This window comes from Brachypodium distachyon, chromosome 3 (genome assembly GCF_000005505.3).
Source record: "Brachypodium distachyon strain Bd21 chromosome 3, Brachypodium_distachyon_v3.0, whole genome shotgun sequence".
Classification (NCBI taxonomy): domain Eukaryota; kingdom Viridiplantae; phylum Streptophyta; class Magnoliopsida; order Poales; family Poaceae; genus Brachypodium; species Brachypodium distachyon.
This window is the reverse complement of record NC_016133.3, coordinates 50,063,348-50,085,015: the sequence shown is the minus strand read 5'-3', so window position 1 is coordinate 50,085,015 and position 21,668 is coordinate 50,063,348. Positions and strand designations below refer to the sequence as shown.

Below are 21,668 nucleotides of genomic sequence, written 5' to 3'. Positions count from 1 at the left end.
GTACAAAATTCTCGCCTATTAAAATCCCGTAGAAATTCACATTTTCATATCCTGCGCTTTCCAGACCTTGATCTGCATCGCACATGCCGCACTCTTCCGTCATCTCAGCAACAAAACAGAGCAACGCCGTCTGCAAATAAACTAACACAAACTAACATGCTAACGTGGATATGCTGCCGGCACGAGTCACGAGCTCCCGTACACCACAGTACTACACGTCCTCTTATGAGATCACCACACGTCACAGAAATCGTACGAAGCACGCTCAGCTCTTTGCAGAAAGAATATTTGAACACACGCTCGAACATGCATTTGTGTTAACCTTTTATCTAGGAAAAGAAAGATGCACTAGTGGTACTATTTTTGTTATAGTTTCTTCGGTTGGGGGACACTAGTACTATTGTTAAACAGCACCAAATCTATGCTGCCCTGTTGGACACTCTAGATTTTTCTCTTTTGACATCTACAAATTCTAGATGCACCAAACAGAGCTACGGCTACTAGAAATGACACACACAGTGCCAAAAGGAATTCAAGGTCAAGTACCTTGAAATAACTTCAACCCCACGCAAGTTCATCAGTTGATCTCGATAGCGGGAACAGGATTGTGCTAGGGAAAACAGTTGCAAGTAAGGATCTGCCGCATCCGGCAAGGAAGGCCAGCTATAGCTACGAGCTAGGAAACATCCACGGTTTGTCCCTGTCGTGGCTACCCAAAGCAACACCCAGCAGAAAAAAAAAACGCAGTTAATCTAGACGCAGAGGCCCCGCTTTCGGCTGGAAACCTACGTAAGTCGCTAATCCATCATCATATCTGTCGAGAAAAAGAGGAGCAAAAGGTTGATAAGAATTACCCGCGACACCCATCGCCGGCCGAGGGGTGCATTTCGGGCAGCCGATCGATCGATTCCCGTGCCAGCTCCTCACTCAGTGAGTACTGATCGAGTAGTGGCAGTGGTGCCCCTGACAGCGACCTGGCCCGTGGCGACCGGTGACCCGGAGAATGAGAGACTGTACCCGCCAGTATATATGCAGCGATGGCACACTTGGTTTGTTGCATCCCGCCTCGCCAACTCTCTCGATAGCTCACTCAGTACTGGGGAGAGACTACAGGTCGGCCTGGCTGAATTGAATTGGATAATAGCTCTGAAAATAAAAATTAAGAGTAGCTTAATTAGCTCTGGTCTTGAGGTGTCCGTAGCAAGTGAGTGTTGGAATGGAGCAGTTTGGTTGGGGAAGGGAGGAAGGAGGGTGGAGGAAAGGGCCATGGACAGCGCAGGAAGACAAGCTGCTGCTTGAGTACGTGAGGCAACAGGGGGACGGGAGGTGGAATTCTGTCGCCAAGGTCACAGGTACTGATCTCTCTTCTTCTTGCTATCTTATTCCGCATTTTGCCCTCGTTGGTTCTGCCGCAATTTTGGTGCCAGGGTAAGGGTACGTAACTCGATCGGCAACAAGACTAGTTTTTACCAACCTGCAGCAGGAAGGCAGGAAGTTGCATTTGGTTAAGCTGCTAGTTGAATAGTTGAATTCTTTCGCTCTGCTTCTCAAAATTCTGTTGCTCTGCTGCAGGTCTGAAGAGAAGCGGGAAGAGCTGCAGGCTACGGTGGGTGAACTACCTGCGGCCAGACCTCAAGAGAGGCAAGATCACACCGCAGGAGGAGCGCGTCATACTCGAGCTGCACGGCTTGTGGGGAAACAGGTACGCACTGAAAACGTACAGCTTCCTAAATTTCTAGAGCTGCTTGCCATGCCAATTGCCATGATCGACGCCGGCCGGGAACTGACAAAACACTGAATCACATTTTCTAGATGGTCGACGATCGCGCGCAGCCTCCCGGGCCGGACGGACAACGAGATCAAGAACTACTGGAGGACGCACTTCAAGAAGGGCAAGCCCACGTCCAAGAACATCGAGCGCGCCAGAGCCCGGTTCCTCAAGCAGCGCCGCGAGATCATGGAAGGCTACCCTCGCGGCCAAGACGATGGCGAAGACGTTGCTGCGAGCGTAGACAACACCGGCTACGCCGCCGCCGCTGCGGCGGTGAGCCATGACGCAGACGAAGCAACGGTACGGCCAGCGGCACCGACGCAGGACGAGGACATGGAGGTGATAATGCCGGACATGGACGAGTTCCTCCAGTACCACCCCATGTCGGCCTACTTCCTCCAAGGCTGCTGCGTCGACGGCGGCACCAGCGCCTCGGCGAGCGACGCGGGGTCCAGCGGGGAGATCGACGGCGGCGCCACGTGGGGGAGCCTGTGGAACCTCGACGACGATGACGTCGTTCTGGATGACGTCGACGTTGTTGGCGCGTGCTGCTGGGACAGCTTTGGACTCGCTTTCTACTAGCTACGGCATACCCAATTGCCCAAGACCTACGCGTGTGGAGGATACACGTAGCGGCTACAGAGGTGAGAGCGATACGAAAGCGATAGGCCATTTGCGTACACGTTGGTGGATAAGGATGCGTCGGCGACTAGAGACCCACTTCGAGGAGGAGCCTCACTCCCCTGCTGCCTCGGTGGCCTTTAAAGAACCCTTTTTCTTTTAGAAATAGATGGTCTTTTCAGGGAATGAAAATAGAAATAAGCTCTTGGTATTTCCCTTTCGGAAATCATAGGTGACAGAGAAAACAAAGGTGTTTAAGAACGTACCTGAGCTAAGCTCGTGTACTTCTACGGTTATGTATCTGAGGTAGTATTATAATTCGGAGGCTGAACAGATCTACACACGATTCTCGAAGGAGCTAAGCATGTGTGCATAATTTCTCTTTTCTATGCCTTTCTGATCCTAAAAAACGTACTACAGCAGTCACACAAATAGCAAAACATTTTGTAAACGTTAGCTTATTTTTTTTATAAATCTGATCAAACATTAAGAAATTTGACGTAGGATAAAACTTGGACATTTTATATTCACAAAGATAACACTCCCTCTGATCCATAATTAGTGTGTTGGATTTGGTACAAAATTAGTACAAGTTCGTATTAAATCCAAGACACGTATTATGAATCGTAGGGAGTAATAAATAACCTTCAATAAATGCAACGTATCATAACCTATTCTAAAACCGCTACTCAGATTATTTGCATAGGTTAGGTTAGTAGTTCTTTTTTATATATATGGGGACTCCTTTTTTTCTTTACGAGACATTCGGGTTGAACGGTTTAATTTCTTTGGTTCCTTAAAATTTTGGTTTCTGCAAAATGACCACCGATATCTTTCCTACTTATAACAACTGACAAATGGGCCCGTCTGAATCATAGTGACCTCACATTCTTCTATCAAAGTTCAGACTTCAATCGTCTCCGGTATCTTCATTCTTCTGGCGGCCTTCTCCCCAATCAACCGTAGCTGCCGCCTCCATTCTCCAATCCTCAATTCCCCATCAACCGTACTATTGAAGCGGAATAAGTAGTAGTGATAAAAATCAGAGAAAACATAGTGTTATGGTTCCGTCGCAATGTAGGTGTTCCGTAGCAGCGCACGGGCACCTTCTTATCACTGTAAAGAAATTCAGGCACCGAACTTTAAAAGAAACTCATGCAAAACAAGGCAGATCGCCACGAGAAGTGCAGCGATTCGGAGTGAACGGAGCCATAAGAAAGCAAGAAAATTATTCCCTCCGATCCAAAATAAATCGCAGGTTTGAACTCCTAATTCAAAACTGCAACACTTACTTTTCCTAGTTCAATCATGCGACACTTATTTTGGATCGGAGGTCGTAGCATTTTTTTTAGAGGAGATCAGAGTTAGTAGCACATGAGACAGTTTAGGCCGAGAATTTTTGCAAATTATATGGGCCGTCCGGTGGCCAAAGTCCTGGACATATTTACCAGCCCGCTATTCGTACCATGGCCACATCTGGAGCTAGCTCCTCAAATCAGCCCTTCTCCTCTGTCTCCTATACCCTTGCTTCCCACGAACCAGCTGGTATCGAATGCTCGAGGTTGGTCATACAACCGGATTGCATTAATGTAGTAAAAGAAATGACAAGCGATCAACTGCCTTCTTCACCTGCTGCCGCAATTTATATTGACTGGCTAGAAGCCCTAAAGGAGTTCAAAAATGTTATCATAGAGCATTGTCCTAGAGAGTCAAATCAGGCTGCTCATGAGCTAGCGAGAATGGCGAGAATTGATCCACCGAGTTTGTGGTTGGACAATCCTTCTAGTTTTATTTTACCTCTTCTTATTCACGATGTAGCTTTGATTTAAGCGGTAATAAAGCTAGCCATGATGGCCTTCCCTAAAAAAAAGACAGCCAACAGATATCCGTGCGGCTCTTCACCTCTCTTTCGCTGCTAGTCTTCTCCTTGTAACTTGTCTGTTCTCCTACCCCTCTTAGTCCCGATTCTATTCAACAATTGCAGTTTTCATCATGGACGAAGGACACAAATATGTTGAGGTATGAAAAATTCGTATAATGGACAGATAACATTTAATATTTATTTTATGATTGCAAAAATATATTTTAATGTGTTTGGTTTGTATTTTTTAATAATTTTTTATAACCTTTTGTTTTTAACATTCCATTTTTCAACGGGTTTCATGTAATTATAATGTCACATCGCATACAATTATAAATTTTCAAATGTGTAATAATCTTGGTTCTATGTATTTTTGTAATAATCTAATGTTTCATGTAAGGATAAAACTCATGTAGGTGCATATATTACCAAGTTAGCTCTTTATTAGAGTAAATATATAATTTTATTTTATTTTGTTTTTAGAAACATCTCCGTGCTTACATACTTAGCAAAATGATATTCGGGTGTGCTATAGCTAAGTCGCATGATTTTTATTTAGGAATAAGTTGATTATGCGGCCGTTGGATCTAGATTGTGCTTTAAAATTTGGAACCGAAGAGAAGGGAATGGCTTAGATACTATTGACTGAGAACTAAACCTTTTGCTTAAAAAATCATGCACGTGAGATATGGACACACCTACAGATATTTGGCATTACAAATGGTGTAAATTTCTAGTAATCACGGTTTTTGAGGCAGTCGTGTCACTCAGTCACGGTTTTTGCTAACCTGCCAACAGAACCACACACATTTTCGGTTAGACTATCTCAACTAGCCCAAAACACATGTTTAATCCCGTTTGACGAGATTCCTTACAGGTGGACCTCAACTACGAGGTGGACCAAGGAGAAAAGAAGTACCATTTATTAAGTTGGCCCATTATCTGCCAAGCCAAAGATCGGGGGGGGGGGGGGGCTAGGTTTAGTGGATCTTTCTATTAAAAATATTTGCTATCCAGGAAAATGGCTTTGGATGCTAGAAAATGGCAATGGCCTATGGCAACAGTTGTTGATGGCCAAATATCTCAAGAAATACACTCTCAGCCAATGTGTATGGCAAAATGGTCAATCTCATTTTTGGCATGGTTTGATGGCTGTTAAGGACTTTTATAACAATTTTCAGTGTTGAAATTGTTGGTAATGGTAAGAATATTAGATTTTGGATATCTGAATGGGTGACTTAGCTTTTAATTGTAGATATAGCAACATGTTTAACATTTTCTTAACTCATTGCTAATATGTTGACTGGATCTGTGGTGAACGACGTCGTTAAAAAATCGAAGAAAAACACTTCATGAGCCCTGGTTAAAAGAGCGAGGAAATAAAGTTCACGTGCGAATAACAAATTGTAGTCGTAGAGAACAAAGAGGAGCCAGAAGAAAAAAAACCTCAATGAGACTTGGTTAAAAGAATAAGGAAGTAGATAAAATTTTCAAACGTTTTTTTTTGACAAAAAAAACAATTTTTGTAAGTCACATAAATTAATAAATTAGTTTTTTCTCGCAACGGGCCGGGTTTTTTCAAAAAAAAACGCCGGCACGGCGTGCCTGGCCCGTTACGGGCAGCCCGACATGGAATTAAACGGGCCAGCCGTGCCTGGGCCTTAGCCTCTAGCCCTCAGGCCGGCACGACACGGCCTGTTTAATCAATTTATTTATGTTTCACAGCTCAGTAGCCCCTCTCATATTCTTTCCAGCCCATCTTCTAACCCTTCCAGCCCATCTTCACTTCCTTTTCCTCTGGCCCAGCCGGTGCCTCCTCCCGATCCAGCCCTAGGGCATTTATCTCTCGCTATTTCTTTGCTTTCCGGTCCAACCCGTCGCTCGTCTTCCTCCTCGAGCGAGCGCCGCCACCCCCAACCCGCTGCCGAGCGCCCCAGCCCTCTCGCTCCGTCGCTCGTCTTCCTCCTCGCGCGAGCGCCTCCACCGCAGGTATTTATCTCCCCGTCAATTCTCTCGTTCCCGACAGTTTATCCTCCCATCACCCCACGAACAGATCCAGCCCTTTAGCTCCCCGTTTAATCTCCTTAATCTGCAAAAATCAAGGTAGGGCGGCCACCCTACCGGGTCCTCCGCCCTTGGCTCTCATGATCTTACTAATAACTCATGTCCCGTTTCGTCGGATTTCTCAGGGCTGATTCTCGCGTAGTGATCCAAGATGTATCTCCAGTACTACATCAACGAGAAGGGTGTCAAGGTGTACACCACCAAGGTTGTACAAGCTTTCCCTCGCGCTTCCTTGATGTTGATTAGCGTATGATTTGGGCTTCGGGGTCGTTCTGATGCTTTTCTTTCTTGTACTGCAGAAGGAATCCCCTCTTGGTGTGCCGACGCAGTCTGCCCACCCAGGTACACGGACATCCTTTCATTAACCTCCTCGTCAGCTTCTTGTAATGTAAACGAGGGCACACGTGTATGATAACTGATAAGGCGTTCTCTTTCTCGGTGTCCTGTCCTGTTTGTAAGATTTTTTTTAGAATCGGCCTGTTTGTTAGATCCTGTCTTTGCTGTTAGATTTCTTTTTTAGAAGAGCGCTGCTTCACGTACGATTTTCGTACGATACTCACAAGTAGCCATTGATTGATCGATTTAATGTGCTAGCATCCGTTGATCAGGGTGTCGTACAAAAATCGTACACAACAGCATCGTACAGTACCTTCCTGTTTGAAGGCATGGTATTAGTTGTATTGTACAGGTTATGCTGTTGGTCTAGGTCTTTTGCTTGTGAAGAGGCATTTTTTCCTCATTGCTCCTTGAGTTAGTCCAAGGGTACCTAGGAAAGCAAATGCTGAATTCATGCTGGGTACTTTGCTGCATGCCAAATATCTAACTTGATTTTCACCTTGGTTAACCTGTTTCCAAGTAGTAGTATTTTTGTCTTTTGCAACTGCTGCTCCCAGCTATTTTGTACTACCTCCGATCCAAAATAAGTGTCGCAAGTTCAATACTGACACTTATTTTGGATCAGAGGGAGTACTTTCTTATTTAGCAATGTTGCTGTGGTAGGATCCATGCATATACATGTTTAATGACCAGAATAGCATCAATTGTTCTATGTTGCGGGGGTGGTGAAGATTCTTATCCTATGGGAATAGTATAATCAGAAGAGTCTTCTGAGACATAACAAATTAGAATCATGTCCTGCAGCTTGATTGATGTTGATATCATCAACACTGTCATGTTGGAGTTCTATCCTTTTATGGAAGTCTTAATCTGGTATACTGTCCTTTAGATTGCAGAGAGTAGTGCCATTTTTAGTTTTTTTATTAGTAGAACTAGGACATCATTATTATATTGTTGACATGTGAAAAAAATATCGCAACTTTGAAGCGTCATCTTTTTGGCACATCAGCAAAATGTGGGAGATCGCCTTGTTTTCCTGAAGTCACATTTTGTGTTTAGTGATCTGAATGTGTGCTCATCTTGCACACAAAACAATAGTACTGACAAGTACTACTTGTGATTCAGCTCGCTTCTCTCCGGATGACAAGTATGCCCGCCAGAGGTACCTGTTGAAGAAGAGATTCGGTTTGCTGCCGACCCAACAGCCAGCCCAAAAGTACTGAAGGAATTGTTGGTTGGATCCTCGGAGATGCGTTTACTTCGCTGAATGTTGTAGTGTAGATTAGGCAATTGGCGACGTAAAGAGAGTCATTACCTCTACTTTCTTACCTTGCTTGTTATCTCAGTAACTCGTTCTTGCTATGTAATAGTACAATGCTATCGGGGGATCGTACTCGTTCATACAATGTACTCCGTATGTGGACGAATCATTTGGGCGTCTTGCTTTGCTGTGCGCGCTATATTTGCATGATTTGCTACCCAATCTTCAATAGCTTGTGATCCGTTTGCAATGACTGTTAGTACAGTGTACTCTGTGTGTGGACAAATCATGCGTGTTGCTTTGCTCTGCGTTATTTGCATGATTTGATACCAAATCTTCAATAACTGGTGATCTAAGATAATACTGTAACTAATTTCATTCTGACTTTTTCTGGAACACGCATGTAGAATACTACCAACAAGCCCCACAAAAAAAGAGACGGAGAATTACAGTCGAAAGAACCATAGCCAAGTAGAGAAACAGAAAAAACTGTAAAGCCCTACACCGGAGCATGTTCAGAACCATGGTATATGCTTGATTTGCAGCTGGTCAATGCAGACAACCACACCTAATTACTGCCACTACGCAGAACGGTGGGACAATATCTTGGTGCTTGTATTTTTCAAACATAAAATTAATTTAATAGTACTCCATTCGTTTCTTGTCGAAATATTACATGTATCTAGACACTTTTTAGGAATAGATACATCTATATTTAGGCAAATTTGAGACAAGAATTATGCAACCGAGGGAGTACATAAGACCAAACTGATATGCAAGGTTGTTCTGCAATAACACAATGATTATCAGGATCGTCATGGTGCCATGTGCATCACTGACTAGCATGGCTACAACTTACATATCAAAAGATAATTTCTCTTAAGTGTCGACAGTTATAATGATAAGACACGCCACAAGGTCCATGTACGGAAGAATGCATTGCCTATGTGTACCGAGTTGCGAAGTGTGCAATAATCATCTGCACTCAATTTTCACATATAAGACCTTTCACAATCACACTACTCTGGTGAAGAAACCATCTCTACCTCCCTCGAGGACGGATCATCTTCATCTTCAGAGATATCATCACCAGTGCTAATTATATCTGCATTGCCTGCCTGCCTAACAAACTGCCCTCTCACCCTTGGCCTTATTTCAGCAAGTTTCTTCCGATTAACATACCTCACTTTTTTGTCAAAACATCGTTCCTTCCTTTTCTGCCTGAATTTGGCAAGTGCTGCAGCCCTCCTGTCAGAGCGACTACATGTTTCATCGGGAACCGGCGTGCTTGATACTGATGACCACACATTTTGCATTGACAAATGACTTGACTGATGGAAACTCATACCGGCATGATTATACTGAAATGACGGCATCATAGATACACCATGGGATTGGGGATAAACATTGTATTGATGGAGCAATGTTGGTGGTGTATGTGGTTGAGCACTGTTTATGTTTCCTTGGAAATTTTGTACTGGAGGGAGTGCCATGCCATGCTCTATCATCCCTGGATAATAAAATGGGAAATGATATACAGGAGGAGCTCCCGAGACATCATGTTGGACTTGATTGCTTCGCTCATGATGCGAGTTAGAGGAAGAATAGCATACCACAGGATACTGCATAGGCGTCTCAAAAGCTTTTTCATCCTCAATATTTATACTGGTATTAGTGTCAATTCTGTCAGCTGCTCTAGATAAATTACCCTGGTGACCCATAGAATCTAACCGATCACACCCTCTAGGTTGTTCACTATCCAACTGGCTGTCGGTTGGAGTGCTTGACTTGACATAAGCTAGAAACGCAGATGACTCACCAACCCTCAAATTAGTCTTTATTGGGCGTGAAAACATCCCCCCCGTATATGCTGGTAAAAAAAAGAAGCTTTAGAAAGCAGTTCAGAACTAAGAACGAGTAGCAGCATAACAAGATCCAACTAAAAAGACACTTACGTGCGTTATTGTCATATTCCATAATGTCTGGTAAATTCTCCACTTGGTCTCTTTTGGGGAATTCGGCAACAGGAGACTGATCGTCACAAGAAACACAAGGGTTTTTAACAAATAGCTTAATGCATGGAGGTCAGCACCTCATCATTATGAAGCATATGAAGTAAAAGGGGGCACTTTAGCAGCAAATACAAAATTTGAAAGATGCTAAGATACAGATAACATACAACTTACTAAAGATTAATTAGTTGATTACCTCATATTCATGTTGATTTGAGGTATTTGTTTCATGATTTGTGTTTTCTTTTGGCCTATCATCTGTCTCATCTGAAAGGAGTGTGGTGCTATTGGTATTGGCGTCACTAGGATCCGACAGCACCAACTCAAGATTGTCAATGAAGAAGTTTTTCTCGGCCAAGCCAAGCTGCCAACACCAATATCCAGTTTAACAACAATCGATACCAGCTTAGAGCAAGCTTTTAATACAGATGGAGATATATTAACAGGTGCCATTTACCATCCGTCTTCGTCGCCACACATGGGTCCAGAGATTCAACAGCTCATTCATGCGCAGCGGCTTGACCAGATACTCGGCTGCCCCGAGCCGCAAGCACTTGACCACAACAGAAACTTCGTCTCTGTTGGACATCACTGCATAATTGCATCAGTAGGACTATGATCACTACAAGCATGTCACGGGAACTGGAGAAAACTAGGGAACATGGAGACATCTTACTGATGATGGGGATGTGGCGCAGTTCCTTGTTCCTGGCAATGTACTTGAGCATCTTGAAGCACTTGGAGACAGGCAGGTCGACCTCTGCCAGGATGATGTCCATCTCTGCCCCCTCGCAGTTGAGCACGTTGATCACCTGCCGTGGAGACTTGGCGCAGGTCACTGAGACAACAAAAGAGGGCAGCAACACATCACCACCACCGTGCAACAGACACATGATATCATGACATATATGCCGTGGAGTAGAAGAGAATACGAGTACTACTAGCAGTTATGGCCACTTGCCCACAGCAAGCAGCAAGGAGCAAGCAAAGGACGAGGTGAACTGACCTTGGTACGAGCAGTTGCGGAGGAGGCGGAGCACATCCCGGGAACTGTCCGGGTCGCTGTCGCAGAGGAGAATCCTTACTTTGCTCCGGTCCACGAACGACTGTCCTCCCCCAACCCCGGCACCGCTGCCGCTGCCGCTGCCGCCAACGCGACCCCCCTCGCCGGCGCCCACCATACCCAAGCCCCACGCACGAGAGATTCCCACCGAAGCGTTCAAATCAGCAGAGACCGAAGCAGGAGACGAAGGAGGAGGACGAGGCGAATGTTGGATCTGCGGAAGCCTCCTCGTCCATCTGCTCCGACGCTGATACCCCCAATCAATTCGGTTCCCGGCGAGCTACGGCCAGCCAGCAGCAGTACGTGCACTAGCAGCGGCGGCCGCGCCCGGCGGCGGCTGCCTCCGCCCGTCGCAGTCCGCCCCGCTCCATGGTCTGCGCCTAATCTATTCAGGGCGGTGGCTCCGTGGCTGGTGATGGTGCTCGCCCATGAGATATTTTCCTCGCCTTTTTCCTACCTTTTGCCTCGGTGGGGTGGGGGGACACGCGGCCTGGCCGGCCAGCGCAGGGGAGAGAAGCCAAGCCGGCAAGCCAAGCCGCACCACACGGCGCGGCGGAAGCCGATTAGAATTAACGGGGGCCAGCCGCTCGGCCCGGCGCGGCTATTGGCTTAAGCTGGAAGCAAGAGCGAGCACGGGCCGCGGCGATCTCGACCGAGCGTTGCGGGGCCGCGACTCACGATATGACGACACGAGCGCTGTGCGCTTTTTGCGAGAGCAGCGACAGATGGGGCTCGAGCCGACGAGCCGCTTGGTTTGTTGGGGACCCAGCCTGGCAGTCGTTGACCGGAGGAAACTATCTACGCTGCTTGCGTGTCGCGTTTGAAGGTTTGGCTTCGTTGGTCCTGCTTTACAGAGTACGTGGACTGATCCCGCAATATCTTAATCTGTGACCGCCGTCGATCGACCAGGGCCCGGCCATGTGGAAATATGAGCGAGCGGGGCCAATGAATGAAGTCTAAAAATGGGAATGAACCGTAACACTCGGATCAGATATCAACACTATCTTGAGTATGCTGTCAAAAAGAAGTAGCTTGAGTATTACGCGAGACCAAGAGCATCTCTGGAGTGAATGAATTGCGAAACATAGGAACAAAAAAAAAACACGCGTAAATAAGTTGTCATGGCATATTAAATCTTCCACGAAAATAAAAAAAAGTAGGAGTAGATGACCAAAACTGTTTGTTGCATCACAAGAAAAGCATTTTTTTTTTACAAACAGAGTATAATGTCATCTTGTCTAGAGACAAAAGAAAATTTGCAAGAGATCTTATCTCGCATGGATTGCTATGTAACCGGGGTACAAGAAAGCAGTCAATATAATTTTTTTAAAAGATTAATTCCTTCGAAGGCATTTGTACCAAAAACCTCTATAGATGAAACATTATACGAAAATACTTCAATCCAAAAAGGCTATAAATTTCAAGTCAAAGAAAATACAAATTTTGGCACATCAATTTACAATAACATGGCCGTCCGATAAATAAGAACATAATCCCTCCGTACCGAAATTCTTGTCGCAAACACTTCACAAAAAACATTTTACACGAATGTCCTCCGAATTAAAATAATTACAACCCAGAAAGGGGCTGCTCTCCGACTCCTCGTCCCGCCGCCGCCGCTTCTCCTTGTCCCCTTCTCTCATCGAGCCACCGCCATCGGATCCGGACTCGCCGCCACCGGATCCGTGGTCGCTGCCATCAGATCCGATCTCCTGCACCTCCTCGGGCTGCGGCGACAGCGGTAGCCAACTGTTCCTCGCGAAGAAACCCTAAATCGTCGCCACTGCTCAGCCTCCTCCCTTCGGGCTTCGTGAGGACGGCGACCGGATCCGGCCTCGTGGCCTACGGATCTAGCAAGATTGAACTCGTTCTTGGTCTCCTCTTGGTTTTAGCGAGCTTCTTCGTGCTCGTTGACGGAGAGGGAGAAGCGCTGAGGAGAAGAGAGGGGAAGGTGGAGGGGAGCGGCACGAAGAAAGGAGGGGAAGGTGGAGGGGAGGGCGGTGGAGGCGACCGGAGCGCCGCTGGGGTGAGAGGGAGAGCAGCGGCGGGGGGTGAGAGGGGAAAGGGGGGTTCGGGTCGGGGGCCTCGGGGCAGAAAGAGATGGATATAACTAAGAGGACGGCGAAGCAAGGCTGTAGAAAGAGGAGGGGTTTTTTTGTAAAAAAAACGTCGCGACAAGAATTTCGGGACAGAGAGAGTATCACATATTCTATACATTCTGAACATTCACCAAAATCATCATATCTTTCTTTTTTGTCACCAGTAATCATCAGATCTCACCTCCTGACCTCCAATTAAAACAAGGAGTACATATTGTAGGTTGAGCGCTTAGCAACTGAAAAGGAGCCCACAAGGTGCAGCGGTCGGGGAGACATCATATTCAACCCTGTCGTTGTAGGAGATGACCATGGCTTCTAAGCGCACGAAGTCAGATACTGAAAGAAGATTACCGATGTTATATTCTACTGACTAAGTTCCTAAATCAAATTTTAAGAAACTCTTAAAATTTAACAAATTAATAGAAAAATTTACCGACATCAAGAATTTTAAATAATTATATTGCCAAGATAATATGCCATGATTAATTTAGTAGAACCAATTGAAGATTTTTACTGTACCTAATAGGCTAATACTCCGCTAGACTATTACTCCCTCCCATACATAAAAATGTAGCACACTTAGTACAAAATTTGTATTTAGTACAAAATGGGCAACATTTTCAAATTAGTAAACAAAATATATCGCAGTTCTTCCGATCCAATTCTCTGCCGCCGGCCTCGCGCAACTTTTGTTTCCCACACCTGAGAGAGCACGTTCTTGTTTATGCTAATTTACTGTCCCTTGATGCTTGTAAATCTTTTTTTTTGACTTGCTAACATCAAATGATCTTCCCTTCTAAGATCGAATTCCCTCTTGCAGTCACCCTACAGTCTAGGTGTTTATTCGGATTCCCTCTTTGGCGAGGCTCCGCACGGCGCGGATGATTGGCGATCTCTCTAACTGCGTGGGCCCCACTTCCCTTACGGTGGCGACGGCGAAGGCGAGCCGTGGCCGAGCCGGAGCCAGAGACGACACGGCAGGCCGGGGCGGAGGCGAGGCAAAGATCGAGCCGGAGCGACAGCACCGCGGCTGGCTGCTGCAGCAACGGCACAGGCAAGAAGGTGATGAGCTGCCGGCAAGGTAAGATCGACAGTCTAACTTAGGGTTGGGGGAGGGGGACAGGTTGGTCGGCTTCGGAGAAGATGGGTGGTGGCTGGGCTTAGAGGGATGCCCGGGGCAGCGGCTGGAGCAGGGCGGGGCGGCGAGGCATCGCGGGAGCACGCTCGCCGCAGGAGAGCCCCGGTTGGGCTGTGCCGGCCGGCGGGTCAACGGCGACAGGGACTCGATCTCCTTCATGCAGTGGCTGGTCGGAGCGACCACGTTCACACCTGGTCGGAATTCGTCCGCCGACTAGTCTTCCCCGTGTTTATTACTCGAAGTCCAATCGCATCAGGATAGCTAGAGGAACATTTGATTTCTGCTTCCCATCTCATCATTGACCAGGAAACATAGAAGTTACTCGTTCACAGAAGCGAATACTTGAAGAGAAGCAGATCAAAACAAAATATCCATGGTAAACACGATACAAATATAGAGTGCGAAGACAACTCAGTCCCTTAGATGTTCTTTGACCATGCGATCATTTCCGCAGGAGTCATTACAGGTCTGTAAGTGTAAAAGAGGCTCATCACGGTTGTCAGAAAAAGCAAACAAGAGAGAAATAGATTGAACACAGGAGATTGATTGATAATGTCATGTATGTAAGAGCCGCTGGCGCCCTGAGAGACGACTACAAAGGCACACGAAAGAAGCGAACACAGGATACAACAGGACGATGTTGCTTCAAGGGAACGAGTCGGTTGGAAACCGATCAGAGCCTGATCATCCCAACGACCAGATGACGAAGCACACAAATTCAACAGATGTAGCAGGCGCATGATCGGTACAGGTCATATACTTGGGAACGCAACACAAAATATCATGTTTTCTTCGGCATATAAAAGATAGTTAACGTAAATTTGATCAAAATTATGGCTGCGCCCACAAATTGTCATACGGAGTAAGGCGTTCCTGACAGGAACACGAACAAGTATTTTTGAAGGAGATTACATTCGTCCAGACTCAGTTTTCTACTTCTTGGCATAGATATATCCTTGGGCCCATTGGCTCTTAAATCGTTGTTTGACATAAAAAAAAGATCTCCCGTCCAAGTGTGGTGGTCATCTGCCAGTTTTATAATTATGAGTTAGTACTACTTAGTACGTTCCCATATACTGTCAAATAACACGGCCGTTCTATTTCGTGAGGGCAAGAACTCCAAGATGACAATAAATACTTCATCCGCAATTTGTAATCTGTTTTTGATGACAAAATGTAGTTCCTCGACGTCCAATCGCATCAGGAAATTCCGCATTGGATAGCGAGAGGAACATTTGATTTCTGCTTCCCATCTCATCATTGCCCAGGAACCATTGAAGTTAGTTCACAGACACGAATACTTAAAGAGAAGCAGATTAAAACAAGAGAGCACAAAAAACGATTACGCCAGAAAAAAACAGAGATGCACCAGAAAAAAACGAGATCCAGATACCCACGCTACAAAATGTAGATTGCGAAGACAACTCAGTCCCTTAGATGTTCTTTGACCATGCGATCATTTCCGCAGGAGTCATTACAGGTCTGCAACTGTAAAAGAGGCTCATCACGGTTGTCAGAAAAGCCAAGAAAAAATAGAAGTAGAGGGAACACGGTAGATTGATAGTGTTGTGTTATGTATGTAAGAGCCGCCGGTGCCCTGAGAGACAACTCCGAGGGCACACGAAAGAGGCGAACACAGGATACAACAGGATGATGTTGCTTCAAGGGAACGAGTCGATTGGGAACCGATCAGAGACTGATCATCCCAACGACCAGATGACGAAGCACAGAAAAATCACAAGTTGAAAGTAGAAGACGAAGCACATAAAAATCAAAAAGCAAGTGGGCGAGACGAATCGAGAGACGAACGATGTCATCGAAGCCGGCTGACGACGACGAGCGAAGGAGGAGGAGGCGGCGGCGGCGATACATTTGCAAGGAGAGGTGAGTGCTATTTATAGCCAAGGCGGGTGGCTGTTGCTTCGGCCATCGAAACCCTAGTGGGCCGTATGGACATGGGCTGAAAGATAAGCCGCACGACGTACTTCTCGTGGGTACGGGACAGGCTATGGGGTGCCGAAGTTTTATCCTTTTTTCTCTCTTGGTGGTAAGTAAGGTCTGGTTTGAGCCCAAACCAAATTACACCAAAATTAATCAATATTTTGGCTAAGATTTTGTTTATCCTTGTTTTGGTCAATATAAATGGATTAACTAGTTTTGTCTATGGAGCATGTGACGTCAGATATTTTCTACCATCCAAATAAGAGTTAGAATTTTGGTTATCCTTATTCCTATAAAAACATGAATTGGTGGCCATGATCCATCATCATCAGAACGGAGAATGTGATGTCAGATATTTTCTACCATCCAAATAAGAGTCAGAATTTTGGTTATCTTTACTCCTATTAAAACGTGAGTTGGTGGTGACGATCCATCAATTTCTTCGCTTCTTGATTTGGCACAATGAGACAAGAATGAAAGTGTATTATATAGAGTAAGATAATAGATAATAGTACTTCACTATCTTTAAACCTGTACTTTTAGTATGTTACCAACATATGGGTATCAGGTTAGCGAGAGACAAATTGGCATGGTTGGTTTTGTCACCATCGAAACACTTTAATATTTTCTTGACATAACAAATATCTTCATTCGGTCAGTTACTCACCATAGGTTTTACAATCTGCAGCGATCACCTGAGCAAGAACTAACTCATGACTAGCTAAGTTTCTATCATGGCCAACAAACACAACCTTAAACTCTCTCTCCTCAAACATGCTATGACAAGAAATAATGCAAGAAGCGTAAGCCGAATATTTTGGCGAATTGGACTTGAGCATGGCTACCAACCGCACTCGCTGCACCAGAATCATGAAAATGAGCCATCGACATTGAGATTTGTCCACCCATGGCGGTGGTTTCTCCCAACGCAGACCCACCTTTCATGTCATCCTCCTTGTGTTTCTTCCTGGTCAGCAACTCCGAATAAGCGAGGATTTCCTTCCCTTTCACTATATTTGCATTTTGACAATTTTTTACCGGAAACTGTTCGGGTTCATGCCACATGTTACTGGACCTACGGGGTCACACTCGTAACAACCGATGGTTTGTAGAAGAGCTACAACTAGTTGTTCGAATGAGAGTAGAGTACTATAAGTGTTTCAGATGATTTTGAAAATGTCCTGTTCGGGAGTGTCTCATGATATTGGGAAGGTACAGGAAGCTTGCCAAGTATTTGATGGTCCAATGGATCAACCCTACATAGGCGACCTAGGGCAATTACGAGGTGTGGCTTGATGAAGAGGTGGAGTCTGAGAGGGACTCCACCTAGGGCTGCCGCCAGCCACGAGGATGGGAGGAGGGTAATTGGCCCCCACCCCCCTAGTAGGAGTTCTACTCCACTACTAGAAGATGCCAACCCTAACCCTAGGACGGAGCCCTCTCTCTGATCCCATCTAGATCGTCTAGTCTAGATCAGTTCCACCCGTCTAGTTCTTTCAGTAGATCTTTGTGTTGGTCCATAAAGTGCTGGTAAGCATCTACTTCGGGGCGCTTGTGTACTTGTGGAGGGACCGTCAACGTCAATCCTAGATTGGCGGAGAGTCAAGAGATATTCTTGCGGCTGGGAGGTATAACCTAACCGTGGGAATCGGCGACACACTGCACCAACAATCTACTTCCGCTACAATTGTTGGTGAGTTGGATTGGTTAATTACACCAACAATCTACTTCCGCTAAAATTTTAAATTATGCAGCACGTTCCCCTTCAACAACTATTGTACCCTGGCCAGTGAGCACCATCATGTTCATGTGCAACACAAAGGATTTAGTAGGGAGCAGAAAGTCGAGAAACTTTGGGAAGGCAGAGGTTGTAGAAGAAAATGGGAGGATAGGGCCGTGCGAAGAGAGGGTGGAGGAGGGGGAATGACTCGTTGTGTTGGAAAATTGTGAAGTGAAAGAAATGATCAATGACCCGTAGGTCTCGTCACCAATTCACACAAGTGGCAGACAGCAGGAAAATCATCTTATAAGGGTATCTCCATCTTTTTTCAAGTTTGTGGTGACAACTGGATCTGTCTTATGTCTCTTTCTGTGCATTACAAGCAGTGTATGAGAAATATAATTTCTGCGGCAAACTGCTACAATATACTCACCCCAAACCATTTTGCACATAAGTTACATCTCGACAAGATTTCAAAGAATCTCATCCAAGTTACCTCGCCTCCCAAAACACTTCCGTGGATATTTTTACAGTGCATACCCCTTTGCTTATTGGATGCGACACGGATTGTCGACTTAATTCACCTTTCTTTGTGCAGCTGACATATGTGTCCCACAGCAGGCTGGCCCGTTTGTTAGGCACACAAAGGCAGGTGCCTTACATCATTGGATAATGGACTTTTTTTTTACCCATCTAACTAATCAAAAGTATTAGCAGAACTGGGCACAATAACTCTCATGTAACGCTTTTTTTTTTTGCGGTGCATGCTCCAGGATGATGGATCTTATTTACCCAGTCTAATGAATCGACGAATCAGCAGAACTATGTTCATGATAATTATCATGTAAAAAGGCTTACGAGACGGAGAGAGTATCCCACATGTTTCCATGAATCGTGCTGGAAGCCAACTGAGTTACCAACTTATTTTACTGGAAGTAGCCGTCATCCAAATTTCTTACTCCAGTAAAATAAGTTGACGGAAATGAACACCATATAATCGCAGACATAAATAAATAAATGTTCTGAATGTGCGTCGTAGCATTGCCAATAAATAAATAAATGAAATTTAGCAAAGAGGGATCGTGTTGCCGTTAGCAATCAGCGTCGTAGCATCACTTCCTTGAGGAAATGAACACCAATCACAGACATATTGTGAACACAGTGTACATTTAACGACTGTAAAAAGTTCTGATGATTTATGCTAAGACATAAAGTTTGCTCTTACATAAAAAAGCCCAACTCAATATTGAATACTCAGATGCAGCGAAGTGATGATGCTACATGTTCTGAATGTGCACACCATATGGAAAACACAACTACAAAGCTGTCTCGCGTTCCACAAGAACAAGCAGTGCCTAGAGCATCTGGAAACATATCAGTTTTTGTTTCCAGTAGATTCTGCTGAAGCCGTGGACGTTGAGGAGGCTGTGAGGTCGTCCCTGGCACATTGTGACACATATGGCTTCAACTGCAGTTATTTAAACAAGTAAATTATTATTTATAAGTCTGTAATGACGATGGAAACACAAGTTAAGATGATTCCCTTGGACAAACGGAGCCAGGTGGCTAGGCCAAGGAAAACACACAGTTGATTTCCCGACAAATGGGATCAACCTCTAAAAAGAACAGTTCTAAACAACAATTTATCATGGGTTTTGAAAAAGTTTCATAAACAATAATTGCTTCACCCCTGGGTGATATCGTCTACCTTCAGTTCCTCTACGCTGGCCTAGGTTAAATATTGCTAGTACTCCTAGTAGATTTGGAACATTCAACTCTTTCCCTTAGTGTCCCCCCTTTTTCTGATGAAGTGAGGATCTGGCAACTAGTTTCCGTCAATTCTTAAGGCAATTACAAAACATATGTACGTGATTTTTCTGCTTGTTAGGTACCACCAAGTGCGAACCACCTTTTTTTAATCTTAGTGCTCCTTTTCCTCAGAACAAGAGCAAATATTCAAATATCTAAATCTTCGCCCAGAAAGTTGATATTGGGATAAAGTACATAGGCAACTTTGGTACTTAACTCAAGAATGAAAAATATTTAAACCAATTTATTTACACAAGTCACCTTGAAATCAGTCAAGTCCGGGACCACAAATCTTGGTAACTTTGCATCCACCATCACATACCCACCTGCAAAATTACATCAACATTTTGAAAACGATGTCCAAATGCGCAGAATTAAAATTCTTCACTTGTCACTTACATACTCACATATAAGTATGTAACACATAATCAAACTAATCTAGTACAACCAATGAACTAAAATAGATACATAATACTTGGTTGAACTGAGAATGACATGCTAACAGATGAAGATGTCATCTCTGTATATCAGAACTACAGACAATAAGCCAGGGACAAGAAACCTGCAGCTCTGTACGGATATAATTTCGACAATGTTATGATTTGATAAAAAGGGCAAGATACATATGTGACCTCTCCTTTAAAAAGAAACTTGAAGCATTCAGTTTGTTTAGGCTTTTAGCTCACACCAACATTTATCATCTGAACACGGACAGTCATACAGAGCTCCAAGTTTTGAGATCTACCCGGGTTCTAAGTATAAGCCAATTCCATGGGTGCATGATACCTTTGCATATCCTGCAATGTTTAGTTCGCAATCACCTAGCAATCATCATTGGTATATATTGTTTGATGCATATAGTTACATTTCTTAGTGCAAGGCTGCATCTATATTTTTCTAAAACTCCAAGTTTCAGAAAAACTATGTATAGTTTTCTACGGTGAAGTTGCCGAATTGAATTGGGGTATTTGCTATCAGTTATATCTTCTTTCTAACACTATACATGGACAATTGGACATACTTACTAGTTGCCACTGATCCATGGAGTTAATACTCGCCCCCTTGAACCTCTGCAACGACTATACATTGCCTAGATTGAAATATTTTGCACCTTTTCTTAGAGCTGCAAAATTGTGACCCTCAGGGTACCCTTTGACCCTCCTTAGTTCAACCAAATGAACTAAAATTTTAAAATGACACAACTTTTTGAAAAACTAGTTCATTTGTTTGAACTAAGGAGGGTCAAAGGGTACCCTCACCATGTTGCACCCCTACCTTTTCTACACACTAAATCTTATCATCTTATTTGGAGTTAAAGCACCTAAACTCTCAAGTACACAGTTTAATGGTTTGCCGGGAACGACCGTCAGTGTCAGACTATTTTAACCATCTGGTTCAGAAACTCTAAATTTCCCACCCAAAACAGACCATGTATTGCATCTTGTATGTAATATACATATTGAATAAGGTGACAAGAAAAGGCATTTTCGGACAGCGGGCACGAGCAATACAGACAAGGCGACTAGGTTCAGATCAGAACTTCTGTCAACGGGTCACCTTTGCGGGTGTGGAACCCAGTGGGCTTGCAGTTCTTGCCCTTGTAGTAATCCCGGGGCGCCCTCTTGGAGGAGAGGATGTTGAGCGAGGACGTCCGCTTCCGCCTCATCGACCTCCCGATCGAGCTCAGTATCAGGCCGAGCGGCATCGTCCCCCTCTAGCAACAACAGCCCTTCCTGCTGGTTCCCACAAATCCAAACGGAAAAATTAGTGGTCGGACGGGAGAAGAGAGGGCGAGGTGGAGGGCATACGGAAGGAGCGAGGGGAATCGGAGGCGGTAGGGTTCGTGTCGGAGGTCTTCTTTCCGGCGGCGGCGGTGGCGGGCGATGAGTGCGAGCCTGCGGGAGAAATGGGCTTTCATTTGGACACGATACGTCTGTACTGAGCCGTCGATCGCTGCATCTACGGTGCAGAT

The 21,668-nt window shown here is 44.9% G+C and overlaps 4 protein-coding genes and 3 non-coding genes across 8 annotated transcripts; 2 read left to right on the top strand and 5 right to left on the bottom strand.

Moving 5' to 3' along the window:
- The first annotated feature begins 1,048 nt into the window (after positions 1-1,048).
- On the top strand, positions 1,049-2,754 carry LOC100839418 (myb-related protein Zm38). The gene is made up of 3 exons (XM_003572671.4): positions 1,049-1,352; positions 1,573-1,702; positions 1,813-2,754. The coding sequence occupies exons 1-3, from the start codon at positions 1,217-1,219 to the stop codon at positions 2,351-2,353; spliced, it is 807 nt and encodes a 268-aa protein (XP_003572719.1). The 5' UTR covers positions 1,049-1,216; the 3' UTR covers positions 2,354-2,754.
- Positions 2,755-6,085: 3,331 nt separating this feature from the next.
- On the top strand, positions 6,086-8,145 carry LOC100831459 (H/ACA ribonucleoprotein complex subunit 3-like protein). Its single transcript, XM_003575322.4, has 4 exons — positions 6,086-6,242; positions 6,443-6,522; positions 6,617-6,659; positions 7,779-8,145. Exons 2-4 carry the CDS (start codon positions 6,469-6,471, stop codon positions 7,874-7,876), a joined length of 195 nt encoding a protein of 64 aa, XP_003575370.1. The 5' UTR covers positions 6,086-6,242; positions 6,443-6,468; the 3' UTR covers positions 7,877-8,145.
- Positions 8,146-8,651: 506 nt separating this feature from the next.
- On the bottom strand, positions 8,652-11,435 carry LOC100831155 (two-component response regulator-like PRR1). Its single transcript, XM_003575321.4, has 6 exons — positions 10,933-11,435; positions 10,603-10,764; positions 10,384-10,517; positions 10,123-10,290; positions 9,870-9,945; positions 8,652-9,784 (listed from the first exon to the last, which is right to left on the bottom strand). Exons 1-6 carry the CDS (start codon positions 11,105-11,107, stop codon positions 8,934-8,936), a joined length of 1,566 nt encoding a protein of 521 aa, XP_003575369.1. The 5' UTR covers positions 11,108-11,435; the 3' UTR covers positions 8,652-8,933.
- Positions 11,436-14,631: 3,196 nt separating this feature from the next.
- LOC112272160 lies at positions 14,632-14,727 on the bottom strand. The gene has a single exon (XR_002965854.1). It is a non-coding gene; the product is annotated as a small nucleolar RNA SNORD25 (small nucleolar RNA).
- Positions 14,728-15,398: 671 nt separating this feature from the next.
- Positions 15,399-15,542, bottom strand: LOC112272134. The gene has a single exon (XR_002965830.1). It is a non-coding gene; the product is annotated as a small nucleolar RNA snoR136 (small nucleolar RNA).
- A 103-nt stretch (positions 15,543-15,645) lies between these two features.
- Positions 15,646-15,741, bottom strand: LOC112272161. Its single transcript, XR_002965855.1, has one exon. It is a non-coding gene; the product is annotated as a small nucleolar RNA SNORD25 (small nucleolar RNA).
- A 3,211-nt stretch (positions 15,742-18,952) lies between these two features.
- LOC100830849 (39S ribosomal protein L41-A, mitochondrial) lies at positions 18,953-21,661 on the bottom strand. Of its 2 annotated transcripts, none has more exons than XM_003575320.4 (4): positions 21,505-21,661; positions 21,254-21,429; positions 19,958-20,022; positions 18,953-19,355 (listed from the first exon to the last, which is right to left on the bottom strand). In XM_003575320.4, the coding sequence occupies exons 2-4, from the start codon at positions 21,399-21,401 to the stop codon at positions 19,263-19,265; spliced, it is 306 nt and encodes a 101-aa protein (XP_003575368.1). In that variant the 5' UTR covers positions 21,402-21,429; positions 21,505-21,661; the 3' UTR covers positions 18,953-19,262. The 2 variants fall into 2 exon arrangements, with proteins under 2 accessions (XP_003575368.1, XP_010235711.1); XM_010237409.3 differs by having other exon boundaries at positions 21,254-21,432; positions 21,505-21,651.
- Between the last annotated feature and the right edge of the window lie 7 nt (positions 21,662-21,668).

What these genes read in the sequence shown, in the direction of transcription:
- LOC100831155 (XM_003575321.4), bottom strand. Translation starts at nt 11,107, where the DNA reads ATGGTGGGCGCCGGCGAGGGGGGTCGCGTTGGCGGCAGCGGCAGCGGC. An exon ending in GCGCCACATCCCCATCATCA is followed by an intron (nt 10,518 to 10,602) that starts GTAAGATGTCTC and finishes GCAATTATGCAG; the next exon opens with TGATGTCCAACAGAGACGAA. An exon ending in TGTGGCGACGAAGACGGATG is followed by an intron (nt 10,291 to 10,383) that starts GTAAATGGCACC and finishes TGGTGTTGGCAG; the next exon opens with CTTGGCTTGGCCGAGAAAAA.
- LOC100831459 (XM_003575322.4), top strand. Translation starts at nt 6,469, where the DNA reads ATGTATCTCCAGTACTACATCAACGAGAAGGGTGTCAAGGTGTACACC. An exon ending in TCAAGGTGTACACCACCAAG is followed by an intron (nt 6,523 to 6,616) that starts GTTGTACAAGCT and finishes CTTGTACTGCAG; the next exon opens with AAGGAATCCCCTCTTGGTGT. An exon ending in GACGCAGTCTGCCCACCCAG is followed by an intron (nt 6,660 to 7,778) that starts GTACACGGACAT and finishes CTTGTGATTCAG; the next exon opens with CTCGCTTCTCTCCGGATGAC.
- LOC100830849 (XM_003575320.4), bottom strand. Translation starts at nt 21,401, where the DNA reads ATGCCGCTCGGCCTGATACTGAGCTCGATCGGGAGGTCGATGAGGCGG. An exon ending in TGGGTTCCACACCCGCAAAG is followed by an intron (nt 20,023 to 21,253) that starts GTGACCCGTTGA and finishes GTAATTTTGCAG; the next exon opens with GTGGGTATGTGATGGTGGAT. An exon ending in CGGACTTGACTGATTTCAAG is followed by an intron (nt 19,356 to 19,957) that starts GTGACTTGTGTA and finishes AAATAACTGCAG; the next exon opens with TTGAAGCCATATGTGTCACA.
- LOC100839418 (XM_003572671.4), top strand. Translation starts at nt 1,217, where the DNA reads ATGGAGCAGTTTGGTTGGGGAAGGGAGGAAGGAGGGTGGAGGAAAGGG. An exon ending in TTCTGTCGCCAAGGTCACAG is followed by an intron (nt 1,353 to 1,572) that starts GTACTGATCTCT and finishes GCTCTGCTGCAG; the next exon opens with GTCTGAAGAGAAGCGGGAAG. An exon ending in CACGGCTTGTGGGGAAACAG is followed by an intron (nt 1,703 to 1,812) that starts GTACGCACTGAA and finishes CACATTTTCTAG; the next exon opens with ATGGTCGACGATCGCGCGCA.